Source organism: Mobula hypostoma, chromosome 10, assembly GCF_963921235.1.
Source record: "Mobula hypostoma chromosome 10, sMobHyp1.1, whole genome shotgun sequence".
NCBI classification, from domain to species: domain Eukaryota; kingdom Metazoa; phylum Chordata; class Chondrichthyes; order Myliobatiformes; family Myliobatidae; genus Mobula; species Mobula hypostoma.
In genome coordinates, this window is record NC_086106.1 from 87,505,825 (window position 1) to 87,525,113 (window position 19,289).

At 38.3% G+C, this 19,289-nt stretch overlaps 1 protein-coding gene across 1 annotated transcript in view; it reads right to left on the reverse strand.

The window, feature by feature from the left end:
- zgc:152774 (uncharacterized protein LOC553526 homolog) overlaps positions 1-19,289 on the reverse strand; it is a 152,191-nt gene that overhangs the window by 122,511 nt on the left and 10,391 nt on the right. Inside the window, exon 3 of the mRNA XM_063060796.1 lies at positions 6,220-6,352. Within this exon, the coding sequence (XP_062916866.1) occupies positions 6,220-6,352 (133 nt within the window). The remainder of the gene's footprint in view (positions 1-6,219; positions 6,353-19,289) is intronic.

Below are 19,289 nucleotides of genomic sequence, written 5' to 3' on the forward strand. Positions count from 1 at the left end.
TTTTTTAGTTGCCTTCTATTGGTTTTTAAAAGCTTCCCAATCCTCTAACTTCACACTAGTTTTTGCTCTATTATATGCCCTCTCTTTAGCTTTAACTTCTCTTGTTAGCCATGGTTGTATCATCCTGCTTTCAGAATACTTCTTACTGCAGTATATATTCTTCGCCTTCTGAACTGCTTCCAGAAATTCCAGCTACTGTTGCTCTGAAGTCATCCACACCAGTGTTCTCTTCCAATCAATTCTGGCCAACTTCTCTTTCATGCCTCTGTAATTTCTTTTAATCCACTGCACTACTAACACATCTGACTTTAGCCTCTCCTTCTCAAATTTCTGGGTGAATTTGATCATACCGTTTGAATCTTCCTGATGTGGCTGATTTTTTGGCTTTGTGCTTAGGCTCATATGTTGTTTATTTTGTGCCTATAAGCTGTGTGCCTTGTTGTTTATATCTGTGTTTCTTGTATTTGTGATTTTAGCTACCTGTTATGGATTGTACAGCACTTTGGTCAACATGCGTTTGTTTTTAAATGTGCTTTATAAATAAATTTGACTTGACTTGACTCGACTCTCCCATAAGGATTCTTTTACCTTAAGCCCTATAATCAATTCTGCTTCATTGCACAACACCCAATCCAGAATAGCTGATCCCTTCGTAGGCTCAACCATGAGTTGGTCTAAAAAGCCATCTCGTGGGCCTCTTAAAATTTCCCCCTCCTGGAATCCTGCACCAACCTATTTTTCTCATCTACCTGCACAATGAAATCCCCCATAACTATTGTAACATTGCCCTTTTAGCATGTATTTTCTATTTACCATTGTAATTTGTAGACCAGATCTTATTACTGTTTGAGGGTCTGTTTACAACTCCCATCAGGGTCTTTTTACTCTTGCCGTTCCTTAGCTCTGTCCAAAATGATTCAACACCTTCTGATCTTATGTCACTGCTTTCTAATGATTTGACTTCAATTTTACTAACAACACCACCCTCTCTGCTTTTCTGCAAGTTCTTTTGATACAATTTGTATCTCTGGACATTAAGCTCCCTGAAATAATCTTCTTTCAACCATGATTCAGTGCCTACAAAATCATACATGGCAATCTGTAACTGTGCTGCAAATTCATCTACCTTATTTTGTATACTGTGCACATTCAAATATAACACTTCAGTAATAATATGCATCAAATGAATCTAATTTTAAGTTACACACACAAAATGCTGGAGGAACTCACAGGCCAGGCAGCATCTATGAAAAAAATGTACAGTCGATGTTTTAGACTGAGATCTGAAACATCAGCTGTAGTTTTTTCCCGTGGGTGCTGCCTGGCCTGCTGAGTTCTCCAGCATTTTGTGTGTGTTGCTTGGATTTCCAGCATCTACAGACTCTCTCTTATTTTTAAGTTAGCATGTTTTTAAAAAGTAGACAAAAGAAAATAGGTGCAAACATTACTTCCAGTTATTTTAGTTGTGCTACCCAAAAGATGGCTCCTTCAGACGTAAATAGTCCATGTTCTGTGTTGTTCAAATTTCATCTGCTGGACCTATCTGTTGTTGGTTATCATTGGAAAGTGAGGGTATTCAGCCGCCAACCTGGCCTGAAGCTTTTAGCCCACTTCTAGAAAAAGGCAAATCAAGAAAATGCAGCCTTTAAGATATTACCAAACTAATGATCAATTAAAACTGTTTTTATGAGGCAGGATCTAGATAAATAAACGGCTGGTTCTCCTTCTCACTATTATTTTGCATCTGTTATATGGCAAGATATTTTTCAGGGTTAACATGAAACAAACACAAGATTTACATGCCACATTCAGGTATTGTCAAGTCAAGTCAAATTTATTGACAAAGCACATTTAAAAACAACCCATGTTGACCAAAGTGCTGTACAAACCATAACAGGTAGCTAAAATCACAAATACAAGAAAACACAGATATAAACAACAAGGGACACAGCTTATAGGCACAAAATAAACAACACATGAGCCTAGGCACAAGCCAATAATCAGCCACATCAGGAAAATTCAAACATTAGTGAATAAAGGTAAGTTTTGAGCCTGGACTTAAAAGAGTCAAAGGAGGCGGCAGATCTGATAGGGAGGGGAATGCTGTTCCACAGTCTAAGGGCTACAACAGCAAAGGCGCGGTCACCCCTGGACTGAAATTTAGACCATGGGACAGCCAGGAGCCCCAAGTCAGCTGACCTGAGGGACCCGGAAGTAGAATAAGGGGTTAGAAAGTCTGCGATATAGGAGGGGGCCAGCCCATTTAGGGCTTTATAAACAAACAAGAGATCCTTAAAATCAATTCTAAACCGTACTGGTAGCCAGTGGAGAGAGGCCAGGATAGAAGTAATATGGTCCCTCTTCCGGGCACCTGTCAGGAGCCTGGCTGTGGCATTCTGGACCAGTTGTAGGTGGGAAAGGGAAAACTGACAAATCCCAGTATACAGGGAGTTGCAGTAGTCCAAGCGGGAGGATATAAGGGCGTGGATGACTTTCTCGAGATCTTTGAACGAGAGAAACGACTTGATTTTGTCAATAGTACGAAACTAGAAAAAACTGGCTTTTACTACTGAATTAACTTGCTTGTCAAACTTAAAGGCAGAATCAAATATCACACCAAGGTTTTGACATGCGGTTTGACAAGGGTGGACAGGTTACCAAGACTGTTGGTAATCACTTTGCGCCTCCAATGCTGAAAAACAATCTTGGGAAAAGACAGCTGAAGCCAGGAAATTGAAACATTTTAATCCTTTAAATAACAAGGTTCCCTGGCACAAAACATCAGAAACGGTATCCTAGATATAATTAAATGGCTGACATTCCAAAGACTGCTCATCCTTACCGTAGGAGTGATCTTATATGTTCAGCAAGTTGTAATACAAGAGATAAGCTGCTGAACTCTGCCCCTGATTCTTAGCCACTGGAAGCATGGTGGGAGGAAGTTGTGTGGAGGCAGTGAGCAAAACCAGTTCTGATTTTGGAATTTAGGAGTACTTTTCCACTCAGATACTAAAGGCTTCAAAGACTTAAAAAGGATTTAGATGAATTTTCTTGAAGATGAGTTTTGCATACTTATATCACGCTTTATCACACAGGCACAGAATTCACCAAATTCTGCTTAATAATTCTAATCAAACCTGTATATTTCACCTTACTTTGTAAAAAAATAACAGCTTATTATCTGAATTAAATTTCATCTTATTGTTGACTTATCAGGCTTTGCAAAGATTAAACAAACATACGATAGATCTTTACTTAGATATCACTTATTTTGCATCCCACTACCATACAATACGGCTGTTCATCAACTACCACTAAAGCAAGACACAGGCTGCATTTATGAGCAACCAGGAAGAGTCACTGGGAATTCCAAGCTTGTAACAGTGATGCTAACAGGCCCTTCTTATAAAGGTCTCCCTTTTATTTTATAAGCCATGAAAGAAGGTAATTGCAATGGATCCTTATTTTTAAAAAGGATATAATGGGTTTCACTGAAAATAATAAGCACTGCACTTATGCTGAAGAGATGGGATATCACATCTGTTTCTCTGCCAGCATTGCATGGGCAACATGACACTCCTGCAGTTTTGTCTAGGTTACCAACTCATGACCAAAGCTTCCAAATCAAAAAGGAGTGGTGGCAACTGAGGCAAATGCCATGTACTGCTCTCTTAAAGGCAATAAGTGATCTATTTATTGACCTTAAGTAGAAACAAATTAGAATAAAATACACTAGTCACAGGGAAAAATCAAGGCAACTCTACAAAACATTGAAAACATTTGCTTGCATTAACCTACATAGTCAAATGAAGTGGATGATAAATTCCCACAAAAAAGCAAATAATATCAGTTATTTCAGACCTGGCAATCTGTAATGATTTGATTACATGCTAATTTACTCTTATCGACCCTCTCTCAGTGCTCTGTAGTGAATTGCTTAACCTAATTAGTAAAGAAAAGTTGGATATTAAAAGTTTGTTTCACATTGTTTGTTTGCATTAGTAAGATACATCTCAAGTATGTGTGATGCCCTCAAAAGCACTACTGATTCTTCAGTTTAATATTTGAATATATTTGCAAGCACAACAATGAGATTGCAACTTTACTACTGAAACATTTTAAGTTTATAACTGCCCTGCCTTAGTATACAGTATGCCCCTTGGAATTTTAACATATTTAATGGAATTTTATTTATTATTAATTGTGTACGTTAATCATTATATATGATTTACCATGTTGTGTTCCAATGTGCTATATTATGTAACATTTTATTTACCATCCTATCTTCTGCTGTGCTGCAATGCATTGCATTCTACTTCACTACATTTAGTCTGTATCATGAGCTTTATGTTGGTCCACAGCAGAGATGATCATTAACTTTACCAAAAATACAACTGGTGTCTTTTTCAGGGAATGATTGCTTAAAATATATCTCAGAACTTGTGATCCTCTGTACAATGAGTTTCAGTTTCTGTTCTGCCAAAATTTGCCAAGACTGGATTAAGCACCATATGCTCTCCAAGGTGGAAGAAATTCTGGAGAATCATTGTATTAAGTAGTTTTGCATTAATGAAATCTCTTCTTTGGTTTTCAAATGGGTGCTCCCTATCTTTTATGAGCAACTAAAATTTACATTAACATGCACAACTAGGGTTTGGTATGTATGTGTGTGTTAGGGGTATGGGGAGGGAGCAGGCACAAAATTGCTCAAAATTTTGGCTCAGTCATTTGGGTCGGAAAGCATTATTGGACATTGGAACCTGCCGAGGCAGGGTCCCCTCAGATAACAATGAAGCAGGCCTCAAAGAGAAATTAATAATTGCTATGCCTTTAATTATATACACTATTCTACATTATGTTAGTTTTGCTGTACACCGCATCACTGGGAATGGTTCTTGAATTCTCTTTGCACATCTTCATAATATTTGTTAATAAGAAGAACAGAATTCACAGAGCAGTACAAATATTATTTCTAAGTAGTAAATAATGAGCAGAAAATTTATTAGATTCATCATATAGTCAATAATTGAATGTACGGTATGAATGTATGTGACAAGAGTAGGGATGTAGTTAATATAGGAAAAATCTCACACGATAATACACATATTAAGGGATTTGTTGAAGAAGGTGTAGACCACAGATACATCACCGAGAAAAATATTAAAATTCCTGGTCTTCACTCATTCAAATGGCAATATCAAAAGATAAAATGCATTCAAAATTAACACCGTAAGATGGAGAATTAAACCACCAATTACCAGTATGCATTTGAGTGAGTTAATAACCAAAATCATGTGGGTTGTTAGAAAAATCACCCAAGCATGAACTGAATAAAATGTAAAGGTTCTCTTCTGAAATAATCCAGTGAATTGTATAAAACTCAGTGGCTACATTCTATTTTAGCTGCTACCATCCGGGAACCAGTACCGCAGCATAAAAGCCAGGACCAACAGGTTCCGGGACAGCTTCTTCCACTAGGCCATAAGACTGATTAACTCATTCTACTTTGAGTGTACTCTATGTTAAACTGACTGTTCTATTTATTATAAATTATTATAAATTACTATGATCGCACATTGCACATTTAGACGGAAACATAATGTAAAGATTTTTACTCCTCATGTATGTGAAGAATGTAAGAAATAAAGTCAATTAAATTCAATAAGGATACATTAATACCTTTACATACTTCTTTGTAAATTAACAAATTAAGAATATTTAGTACCAAATCAAACATAAAGCAATGTGCACTATCAGTGGATAACTCTATTTTGAATCCTACATATTGGACCACATTTAATTGGCAAGTTTTGTTTTGGCTGGTTGCCTCGTCCTAGAGAATGTTTCTTTCTCAGGACATGGATGCTGCTGGATACAGGCTATGCTGCCCTTGAGAACGTGATCTCTCCGAAACTGCTACAGTCCAAGTGAACAATGTATTCACACAAAGTTGCTTAGTGAGGGTAGCAGTAGTGTAAGAAAGAGCTTTGTAACAGAATGAAAATTGTGTTATAAATAAACAATGAGGGTTCTGTCCTCCACTATATTTTACCTGAGGTTCCATTCTAAACCACGTGATCTGCTATTCACCTAATTAAGTTTACAATTTTGAATTCAACTTTGAATGATATTCTTACTTTGTAAACTTCATCCCTTATTTTCTTTGTGAATGTATCTACATAAAATGGGATTCATTTTGTTCATCCTTAAGCACTCTACCTCAACATTTTGTGTAGTTTAATTGGAGTCATTCCATTCCCATTATCAGTGAAGATCAGGCACAGCTCATTTTTAATTTCAGTCACGTCAATCCACATTTGTTTGGCACACACTCCTGGATCACATGCATTATCTGGAATAGAAAAGGGACTCATCATTAAAGCAGTTACTGGCTTTTAGCAGCAGAAAGTGGTCGGGCAATAAACTGAAAATGTATAAATTCTCATTAACATTTGTTACCCATCTACCACTGTGCCTCAATTGCTCCTTAAATAGAATCCATCCATTATTGTATCAAAACTCTGTACCTTTAAATATTTATTATAAATGCTTGTAATTGCTTGAAGACATTCATTTATATTACATAAGTTTGAAGCTCTCGTACATTCAATGGAATTACTAAGTAGTCCTTTATTTTCCTTTTAAATTCTTCCCTTACTCTCCTGAAGCTCTTAGCTAATGCTGAGATTAATCCCATAGATGCAAGTAATCTGTGGATGCCTCCTCTCACTTGGTAAACATCAGCAGGCTAGTTGGTCACAGTTGAACTCCATAGTAGGGTTTAATCCTGTGGCTGTGGTATGTAAAATAAAACTTCTTCTGTCTTTGTCAGGCTTAAATTATCGCCTTCCACCACAAATGTCAAAATTTAATGTAGTGATTAAAATTGTTGAAATAGAGAAAATCAGCTAAGGCTTGAAAGTAGGGCCTATTTCGATTTTTATCCCAGCAGTTCCATGGCAGGTGAAAAAGCTAATAAAATATGTTTTAATCTTATAAAACTTAATTAACTTCTATATTCTGCCTTAATGAATGTCTTTTTACAAGGGATCTTCCCCAGTAATCCCAGAGTCTAGCAAAATGTAAGTGATCCTACATAAGCGAAACAAAATGAAATAATGCATATAGTTCCGCTAGCACCCAGAAACAAACCAAAAATAATTTGAAAATAGATATTCTTTCTGTTCCCCTCACCTCTTACAAAGACTCTATTCCTTTCCTAAGTTTCCTGTTTTTACGAGATCTGCTGGTATGCTCTTTGTACTGAGGATTTTTTTTTTCCTTTAAGAAAATACTGTTCAAAAATGTACTCTCCTTTCCTAGTTGAGATCTCTAACCAACTCCGTACTATTTCCTATGTCTCCAGTCTCCTTGCCACGACAAAAGACTTCTAGTTTAGCGGAAGGACACATTCTATCTTACTAACCTCTCAGCTTGATAGGTCACTATGTAATAGTTCTGCTCGGTATAATTTGAACAGTATGGAAATGTTCCCCTTCCTTCTCTAGATCTAGAAGTGATTGCACTGTGAAATTACTTTTCTTTTAAACATCTCCACCAAGAATGGACTTTCCAGCCTGTCTTAAATTTGCCTTGTCTGCTGACCTATATCTTTTTATTGTGATTTGGGTTTTTTTTTCTATTTCATTAAGGATCTTATGATACTTTGATGCAATTTATTTTATTGACAATTACTAGTTAGGAAGGCACTTTGGTCCATCCTCCCACACTGGCTCTGAAATCTATCCCAATACTGAAGTGCTTTTCCCCCATAATGTATCCTCCACCACATCCTCTGAAAGACCATCAAATGAGATCGCCCTAGATATGAAGAAAAATTTCATGATATAAATTTACCTGGTTACTTTTAGTAGATAGGACATATGACCCTAGTTCTCTTATTTTTAACCCTTAAGTGCATCCACTCTATCTCGGTGACTTGAAATGGACGCAGCGCTAATAATGCTGAATACTGTTGGATTTGATTACCTTTTCAAGAGTAATTACAGATTCGGAATAAATACTGACTTTGCCAATGAAGCATTTATGCTTAATTTTTCAAGTCAACTTGGAACTCAATGAGAAACAGTAATGTTTCCTTACGCAACTATCCTTGCTGCACAACAAATAAACTTCTGTGAAGAACTTTGCAAAATTCATCCTAGATACAAAGTGTGATGCTTAACAAAGCACACCTATGGTATCACTTCATCAAAACCACTGAGTTTAGTTAGTTCAGCAGAATGCTCTCATTTGTAATCAATACTGGCAGCTGTTGCAAAGTTATTATTTAACCTAAATTTACCCTTGTTAATGAATTCCATTACTTTATACAGCATTGAAACAGAACTAATATGCACGTAGTTGTTGCTTAATTTGACATAGTTTAGATATACTGGTAATACTTCTATGGTACCCATCCTATGATTACCACAAAATAATAATCATGTCTCAGTGATCAGCTATAATAAAATCTATCTTCATGATTCTTTAATTGACACATAACAATCAGTCTTATGTTCAACTTGTACTAAATCAACATGAGTTCCTTTAATTACAATACTCAGATATGTAGATGTAAGGCATCCAAATGTGAAGCAACCAGGTTTCAACATTAGTATTAGAAACATAATAATCTCTGTTGATATAACAATACAGTCAACATCCTAATTTCTTCACAATTCCTCCTTGCCACTATGAAAATTGAAGCTACTGTTCCAATTTAATGAAGATATCAGTGAAGTATCATCACAAAGGCACTGAAGCACACAAAGAACTTGCAACAACCTAATTAATGCCTCTTCCAAAGGCAATCCAATTGTTTTTTGACAAATTTTTCTTTCCCATTGGTTACCTAATAATTAAGCACCACAAAAGCCACTGAGCTTAGTTTGTAACAAGATCTCTATTGCACTTAAGAGACATGGAGCTACTGAGTTTTATGCAGCATGAAAACATGCCCTTTTGCCAACTGTCAAAGCTAAGTTGTTTACTTGAGCTAGTCCCTTTTCCCTGTATTTGGTTTATAAGCCTCTGAACCTTCCCTATCTTGTCCCTGTCTAAAGGTATTTTAAACAATGTAATTGTGTCTGCCTTGACCACCTCCTCTCATTCCATATACTCACTGCCATCTATGTGAAAAAGTTGGCCCTTGGACCCCTTTTAAATCTTTCCTCATTCACCTTAAATCTATGCCCTCCAGTTTTCGACTCTACTATGCTGGTAAAAAGACTGTGACCATTCACCTTACCTGTGCACTTTATGATTTTATAAACTTCCATAAGGTCACCCCTCAGCCTCCTTCACTACAGGATAAAGAAGACCCTGTCTAACTTAACTAGTCTTTTTTCATAGCTCAAACCCTTCAGTCCCAATCACATCCTCATGAATCTTTTCTTATACCCTTTCCAGCTACGCCAGGCAACCAAAACTGCACACATTATTCCAAAAGCAAACCCATCAACTGTACAACTGTAACATACTGTTCTAACTCTTGTACTCAGTGCCCTGATTGTTGAAAGCAAGCATGCCAAACATTTTCTTCACCACCCTGCAGCTTCAGGGAACTCTGTTCTACAACACGTTCCAGGGCCCTACCATTTACTCTGTAGCAACATCTTGCACTTGCTGGAGATAAATTCCATTTGCCATTCTTTGGCCCATTTCCAAAGTTGATCTGATCCCCTTGTAACCACAGATAACACTCTTCACTGTGCACTACACCACCAATATTGGTTTTCTCTGCAAACTTACTATGTTAACAGCATTGTCATCCAAATAATTTTTTGTAATATCGTACCGATCCCTGCAGCACATCACTGGTCACAGGCCTCCAATCTGAAAAACAACACTTCACAGCCACCCTCTGCTTCTCTCCATTGGACCAGCCTACCATGCAGAACCTTGTTAAAATCCATTGCAAGACATTTCTAGTGCCCAGTTCTTGACAATTCTCTTGGTTATTTCTTCAAAAAAGACAGTGTAAGTTTTTGGAAAAAAAATTCATTACCACTTGTTAAATAACTTACTTCTCATGGTGCCTTAGTGGTAATCTTTGGTTGGCCTCACATTGGGGACCAATGCAGCATTATCAGACTCTTTTCTACCTCTTCACTTTCAGTACATGGATAGCACTGTAATCCCAATTAACATATGGAGCATGCTATTCAGGCCTGATGCTGTAATGAAGCCCAAATGCAGTACTGGGTCTGGCTGGACTACTCCATACGGGGACCAACTATCATTATGTTTTTAAAACCCTCCCTGTCCCATCCTGCTTTCCCTCTTCCCCATTTTATTTCCCACCATTTCTCTCCTCCCTAACCGTTTCCCTCATCTGTATGGCAGCTTTTAACAACACTGAACTACTTCCTAATAAAAAGCGCATAAACGAAACAACTGCTTAGTGCAGCTGTGGTCTGAGCACAAGGCGCGTTTTAACACTTCTTAAAGTGAGCAAACCACAATAATGATCTCTTAAAGCAAGAATGTACCAATTTCACAATTATTTTGGTGCCCCCATTTTGGCACTACCGCAAAGCATAGTGTCCAGTCAGTGTACAAAAACTGAGTGACAATTTCTGAGCAAATGTGTGTGAATGCTGTGTTGTTACTGCTCAAATAGTGTTGCATTTTGTTGCTATAGTAACAAGGCAGAAGTTCAAAATTCATCAAGGCCAGATTACGAAGGTGAATTCAATGCGTCTAGTGTTTAGTGATCCATGCAAAATGCTGAGCTGGTAGAAAAACCTAAATGGTCAACTAATATCCCTCGGGTCACTAAGACGTGACTCCAGTACCAGAACTTTGAAACAAATTTTCAGGGCATTCTCTAATACAGTGGTCCCCAACCACCGGGCCGCAAAGCATGCGCTACCGGCTGTGAGGAACGATATGAGTCAGCTACACCTTTCCTCATTCCCTGTCACGCAATGTTGAACTTGAACATAGAGTTGCCAACTGTCCCGTATTTGCCGGGACATCCCGTATATTGGGCTAAATTGGTTTGTCCCATACTGGACCGCCCTTGTCCCATATTTCCCCCGCTAAGGTAGAGCATTCCTATGAAACCTTTCATGCCGAAATGGCATAAAGCGCAGAAGCAATTACCACTAATTTATATGCAAAAAACTTTTCAGCGTTCCCAGTCCCAAAAAATCACCTACCGAATCATACCAAATAACACATAAAACCGAAAATAACACTAACATATAGTAAAAGCAGGAATGATATGATAAATACACAGCCTATATAAAGAAATAATGTATGTACAGTATAGTCGGGAAGATTAAGTCAAAACTGATTTGTGGGGAAAAAAAAATCGGCATGTATGCGCATGCGCACACAGGTGCCCGCGCAAGGCTTCATGGTCATGGTAGCCTTTCTCGGGGTAAACGCTGTCCCGTATTTGACTGTTACTTTTGTCCCTCATTTGGGAGTGAAAAAGTTGGCAACCCTAACTGTAAGAGACATGTTGAGGTGAGTTTAACCCTACTTGAACACCCCCCCCGCCCCCAGTCGGCAAGAATATTGTCAATATTAAAATGGTCCGTGGTGCAAAAAAGGTTGGGGACCCCCGCTCTACTAGGACATGACACTGTGTTTTTCAAATGGTTGTATCTTGGGAACTATTTTTTCTACAGTTGTCAGTTTCTATGGTATAAATATGAATATATTCTGAAGGATATGTAAGACTTTCATAATTCCTGTAGTTACCAGGGAGACCTCCAAATATCCCTGGTAACCACATCTACATGAAATGCATTGCGTGCTCCTTGCAGACCCTGTTAAGGAACTGGATCTGCAGCTGGATGACCTTCAGCTCACATGGGAGAATGAGGAGGTGATAGATAGGAGCTACGGTGAGTTAGACACCCCCAAGTTGCATCAGGCAAATACCTGGGTGACTGTCAGGAGAGGGAAAGGAAAAGGGCAGCCAGTGCAGAGTACCCCTGTGACCACTGGCCTCAATAATAAGTATACCACTTTGGATACTCTTGGGAAAGACAATCTATCAGAGGAAACCCATAGCACCTGGATATCTGACACTGAGTCTGGCTCTATGGCTCAGAGGGAATATAGGGGGAGAAGAGAGGTGCAGTTGTGAAAGGAGACTCCATAGTTAGAGAAGACAGGAGATTCTGTGGACGTAAAAGAGACACATGGATGGTATGTTGCTTCACAGGTGCCAGGGTCAGGAATGTCTTAGATTGGGTCCACAGCTTTCTAAAGGGGGAGGGTGAGCAGCCTTAAGTCATGGTATATATCAGTACCATCAACAAACATTGGAAAAGGGAGTAGGTCACAAACAGAGAATATAAGGAGTGAGGAAGAAAGCTGAAAAGCAGAACTTCCAGGGTAGAAATCTCTGGATTGCTGCCTGTGCCATGGGCCAGTGAGGGTAAGAATAGATTGATTTGGCAGATGAATGCGTGGCTGAGGAATTGGTGCAGGGGGCAGGGTTTCAGATTTCTGGGGGTGTCACAGTAGCATAGTGGTTAGCACAACACTATTAGAGCTTGGGATGTTAGAGTTTGGGGTTCAGTTCCGATATCCTCTGTAAGTAAGTTCCTACATTCCTTCCCGTGTGTGTGTTTACTCCAGGTGCTCTGGTTACTTCACACAGTCCAAAGACGTGCTGGTTAGAAGGTTAACAGGCCATTGTAAATTGTCCCATGATTAGGCAAGGGTTAAACTGGAGGGTTGGTGGGCATGGTTCGAAGGGCTGGAAGGGCCTGTTCCGTGCTGTATCTCAAAATAAATAAATAAGGACTAGAAAATAAAAGCAAGTATGTGATGCTGAGACTTTATAAGGCATTGGTCATATGCAATTTGAGTAATGTGAACAGTTTTTGATCCCTTACCAAAGCAAAGATGTGTCTGCATCGGATAAGATCCAGAGGAGGTTCCAAGAATGATTCTGGGAATGGAAAGATTGTGGAGAGGATGTTTTCTAATGTGGGGAAATCTAGGACCAGAGGGCACAGCCTCGGGATAGAGGAATGTCCATTTACAACAAAGATGAAAAGGAATTTCTTTTCAAAGAGGATATGGAATCTGTGAAATTAATTGTGCTATGGAGGCTAAGTCACTGGGTATATTTAAAGCAGAGGTTAAGAGATGCTTGATTATCAGGGCATCAAAGGTTACAGAGAGAAGGCAGGAGAATAGGGTTGAGAGGGATAATAAATCAACCATGATGAAATATGGACCAGACTCAATGGGCCGAATGGCCTAATTCAGCTCCTTTGTCTTATGGTCTTATAAATTAAGAGATGTTCATAATTTTAATCTACAACCACAGCTTATAGTTACAAAATACCTTCAAACACATTTCACTGGAATTGATTCCGATAGTAAGCATTTAACTTTTGGAGAACAAATAGAAGAAAGGAGGAGAAAGAAAAGAAGAGTCAGAGATATTGCAGGACAGAATTTCAAACTTTGCTGGAGAAAACTAGCAATGGTAGGGTGAAAGCAACTGGAGTAATATAGATATCTATACCTGCTAAACCATAAAATAATTTGACTGTTCAGCAGTTTGGTGAAAAAGGATGAAAAGCAGAATGCAAGACTCATGACAGAATAACCTCAGAGCAATGAAATGAAAATGGAAATTGCTGAAGAGATCCAAAGGACAACCATTAAGGTGTGTCCTTTAATGACAGTTATAAAAAATCTCTCCTACTCCACTTCATGCCAACGCTATTTCACTATGTGGAACTTGGACATCACAGAACCAGCATTACTCAGGCTCAGTTTATGTCAGTATCACTAATTATTCGTAGGCTGATAAAAGTGCTGGAAATATGATGTATATATGAAAATATAGACTGCTCTCAAATTAAACATTGTTAAAAACCCAATTTGGCTACACTTTCTCTATGTGTTGCAAGGCCCACAAAACTGTCATGATATCTTCAAAAAAAAACAGCATTATGTAGCCATGGCCTAGCTCTGATTTGCAATAGTCTAACTTCTGAACTTCACTCAGAAATGTCTAAAGTATTCAAACTATTGAAGACTTAGAAGAAAATCAGTTTCAACTTTAATTTTATTGAAGTGCCTGCAATTTTCAGTATTTTCCAATAGTTTCAAAGAAATGTTTTGAATTTGTTTTTTTTTCCTAGTCTGAGCTGAAGATCAGAAACCTCAATCAGAATGTAACTATATCTCAAGAAGTAACACACTGGCACTACCTAATTGCCCAGGATCATCTCCAGGAATGACAGCACTATTTGAATTAGTTTAAAATGGGTCATGTGTTCATGGAAGTTTTTCTGGGCTGGGGATCAGGCTGAGAGTATTTCCAATTTCCAATTAGTATATCACCATAAGGTTCAAAGTGGAGTGAATGCAATGAGTGCCTGTGAAATCAGTCATTTAGCAGGCTGTGTAAGCAGTATGATTGCTCAGTACTGAGGTATGGCACTCAGGGACACACCCTGCTAGCACAGAAGCTGTCAGCCATTGCTAGGGATTAACAGTTACTGCACCACGTGTTGACAGACTGTCCCAATTCCAGTGCTCCCTCAATATCTCCTCTTGAAAGCTTTTGTCTCTTCTCTCCAGGTGCAGAGCTCTCCCAGGTGTGGTGCAGGAATAAACAGAGGAGGATACAACAGCATTCAATCAGAGATGAAGAAGACCACCTTAGAAACTGGACAGTCCGTAAATTGATGGACAGATGCAATGGACCACATTCATTTTGCCAACCATCTCAGCACTGAGACACTTGCACCACTTGCCACAGCCTACCCAAAATTAATCTTCACAAGCATACTCAGCACACTTGCCTCCATGTCTCACTCCACAAACTGAACCCAATTAAAAGTGAAATTCAATAAAGTAATTATCTTTGTTAAAAAGTAATTTGTAAATGAAAAGTGAATTACAGAATTTTCGACTGTATTTCACGGCCATAAAGTTAAAAAAAATATTATTAGTATATTAATAAAGTACACCTAAAGTTCAAAAATTTCTTATTCTATATTTGATACTCAGCCGGTAAAATACAAATATATTTTAGGACAATAATAACTGCTGCAGTCTTCGCGATTCTGATGTTTTGCAATCATTAATTCACAATGATAGGACAAAAATGTGACAACTTTTTAAACTGGCAACAACGCAGCAAACCAATATTGTGTAAGAGGAAGGAAAATTATGATTTCCTAATTCATACCAGTATGCCTGCAACATCCAGTATGAACTGTAAATATTATAAAATAGCTCATTTAACTAGCTGTCCAAAACTGAAAACACTGAATTCAATCATTCTAATTACTGCATTGTTGGTATTTACATAACGGATATCTTATTCAATGCCCTGAAATAAAAACAGGAATCCGAGTCTGTTAGAATAAAAAACTCATTTTTACTTGTTTAGAAATTGATATCAATGATGTAGAGGGAAAATAGTTGACTTTCAACATATTGGCATAACATTGAAATTATGTTGCTTTAAGATTCAACTTTAATTAATACTTTCAGATTAATCAAAGATAAGAATAACTTTATTCCAGTGATTCATAATTCAAATTATCATTTAAAAAGCAACTGCATTTGGGAAGAGAATGTTTGGAATGTAATTGTACTGATACATGTTATAATCAGAGATCAAGGAGAGTGGCATGATAGCATTTAAAGTATCAATAACTTTTTAAAATCTTAATTTTTAAAAAAAGTTCAACTAAAAGAACATTTTATATGTACAACTCTGCTTCATTAAACTCTAATCACACCATACTAGTGTGAAACTAACATTTTCAACCAAGTCCAGAGGCTATGGGTGAAATTGTAAAGCTGCAGACATTTCATTAATGTGTTTCCAGAATATTTTTTAAAAATATTGTTGTCAGAAACGATGGCCAGGCACAGATGCCAAGGGTAGTGTGAGGGTATTTTATCAACAGGGAGATGCAGCATTTTTTTGATGTGCAATAAACAATAAGATTTTTGGGAAGTGTTAATTTTATAGCAACATTAATGAAACTACCAAGATCAAATACATGTGATAAAGAAAATAGTTGCAAAATTTGCTGTTTTTCAGGTCTGTTATCAAAATATGAAGTCAACCAGCATGAGGCGTGAAACCATTTTCTCAGAAACCATTTACAGTTCAGAAGCATGAGAAAATCTGCAAATGCTGGAAATCCAAAGCAACATACACAAAATACTGAAGGAACTCAGCAGTCAAGGCAGCATCTATGGAAAAGAGTAAACAGTTGATGTGAGAGAATTTGATAGGAGAGGAGAGTAGACGATAGGAGAAAGGGAAGGAGGAGGGGACCTAGGGGGAAGAAACAGGCAGGTGAGAAGAAGTAAAAGGTCAGAGTGGAGAATGCAGGAAGTGGAGGTGGGCGATTTTGTTCACCAGAGGGAGAAATCAGGTTGGAGGGTACCTGTTAGAATACAAGGCATTCTCTTCCACCCTGAAGGTGGCCTCATCTTCGCACAAGAGAAGGCCATGAATCAACATGTCAGAATAGAAATTAAAATGTTTAACCACCGGGAAGTCTCGCCTGTGGCAGGTGATGCAGAGGTGCTTCACGAAGTGGTCTCACAATCTGACAGCTTTCCAATTTTATATAAATATTCAGAGGACCTGTTACCCTATTTGAAACTGTGCCCATATAGTAATAAGAAAAACGTAGTTTTCCATGATGTGAAATTCTGGGGGGGGGGGGGGGGTCACTTGTGTAGAAGTGGAAACAAAGGTTAGTCTTGACTATATGTACACTTGGCTTTTTAACATGCAACAATTCATTGCTGTTTCTTTTTGAAAGGGCTATTAACTGCATCAATGATTAAAATTGATATCAAAATTATTCAGTGCACTTCCTAAAATTCTTCCTTAATAGATTGAAGCCAAGATATTACGACTATGAGATCTCTTGAACGAGCATCAGCTTCCATTGAAAACAATAAATTCAAGAATTAGCATTCCCTATTACTTCGGATGCAAGTAAAGCACTATGTGAAGAAGTAACACTACACTACAAGCAAAAGGCATGAGTGAGCAATTAAAAGGTTCAACATTTAAGTGGTGCTTGAGAAGTATAAATAAATCTCATATGGAGTTTCAGCAATAGCATTATGGATAGTGGAATTTTAAAATACAGTGGCATGCAAAAGTTTGGGAACCCCTGGTCAAAATTTCTGTTACTGTGAACAGTTAACTGAGTAGAAGAGGAACTGACCTCCAAAAGTCAAAGTTAAAGATGAAACATTCTTTTCAATGTTTTAAGCAAGATGAGTGTATTATTTTTGTTTTGTACAATTTTAAAGTGAAAAAAAGGACAGGAGCACCATGCAAAAGTTTGGGCACTTTTCAAGAGAGTTGAGCTCTCAGATAACTTTTACCAAGATCTCAGACCTTAATTAGCTTGTTAGGGCTATGGCTTGTTCACAGTCAGTGTTAGGAAAGGCCAGGTGATGCAAATTTCAAAGCTTTATAAATACCCTGACTCCTCAAACCTTGTTCCAACAATCAGCAGCCATGGGCTCCTCTGAGCAGCTACTGAGCACTCTGAAAATTAAAATAAGTGATGCCCACAAAGCAGGTGAAGGCTATAATAAGTTAGCAAAGCGTTTCCAGGTAGCCATTTCCTCAGTTCGTCATGTAATTAAGAAATGGCTGTTAACAGGAACGGTGGAGGCCAAGTTGAGGTCTGGAAGACCAAGACAAGTTTCCGAGAGAACTGCTCGTAGGATTGCTAGAAAGGCAAATCAAAACCCCCATTTGACTGCAAAAGACCTTCCGGAAGATTTAGCAGACTCTGGAGTGGTGGTACACTGTTCTACTATGCGGTGACACCTGCACAGATATGACCTTCATGGAAGAGTCATCAGAAGAAAACCTTTCCTGCATCCTCACCACAAAATTCAGCGTCAGAAGTTTGCAAAGGAACATCTAAACAACCCTGATGCATTTTGGAAACAAGTCCCGTGGACTGATGAAGTTAAAATAGAACTTTTTGGTCGCAATGAACAACAGTATGTTTGGAGAAAAAATGGTGCAGAATTTCATAAAAAGAACACCTCTCCAACTGTTAAGCACGGGGGTGGATCGATCACGCTTTGGGCTTGTGTTGCAGCCAGTGGCACGGGGAACATCTCACTGGTAGAGGGAAGAACGAATTCAATTAAATACCAGCAAATTCTGGAAGCAAACATCACACCATCAGTAAAAAAGCTGAAGATGAAAAGAGGATGGCTTCTGCAACAGGATAATGATCCAAAACACACCTCAAAATCCACAATGGACTACCTCAAGAGGCGCAAGCTGAAGGTTTTGCCATGGCCCTCAGCCCCCTGACCTAAACATCATCGAAAATCCGTGGATAGACCTCAAAAGAGCAGTACTTGCAAGACGGCCCAAGGATCTCACAGAACTAGAAGCCTTTTGCAAGGAAGAATGGGCGAAAATCCCCCAAACAAGAATTGAAAGACTCTTAGCTGGCTACAGAAAGCGTTTACAAGCCGTGATACTTGCCAAAGGAGGTGTTACTAAGTACTGACCATGCAGAGTGCCCAAACTGCATTGGGCCTTTTCCTTTTTTGTTATTTTGAAACTGTAAAAGATAGAAATAAAAAAGTAATCTTGCTTAAAATATTAAAGAAATGTGTCATCTTTAACTTTATGCCTTTTGGAAATCAGGTCATCTTTTACTCGCTTAGCTATTCATAGTAACAGAAATTTTGACCAGGGGTGCCCAAACTTTTGCATTCCACTGTATATTACTTAGTCAAACAGAGGAAAATACCTCATGTTAGATCCTCCTCAAGTACTAAATTGAGTAATCTCATCCAGAAACCCCACCAAGGTTCATAGTCTGTGAGTGTAAGCCTCACGACTATTTTTGCTACCATTATACTAAGGAATCATTGTAGTATCATAAACATGAGAAAATCCGCAGATGCTAGAAATCCAAAGCAACATACACAAAATGCTGGAGGAACTCAGCAGGTCGGACAGCATCTACGGAAAAGAGTAAACAGTCCACATTTTGATTCAAGACCCTTCATTGATGGAAAAACCATTCAAGACTTCAGCATGGAGAGGTTTCAGTGAGAGAAGATGAAAAAGCTGTTGGTGGATTTTTCCCTCAGTTTATTTATTGTTTTCCTTCTTTATGTTTGCACAGTTCAAACAGTAGAAATGCCAGCAGGACGGCTGAATGCTCCTCTTAAACCATAAGATATAGGAGCAGAACTAGGCCATCTGGCCCATCAAGTCCACATTGCCATTCAATCACGGCTGATCCTTTTTCCCTCTCCTCCTCAAC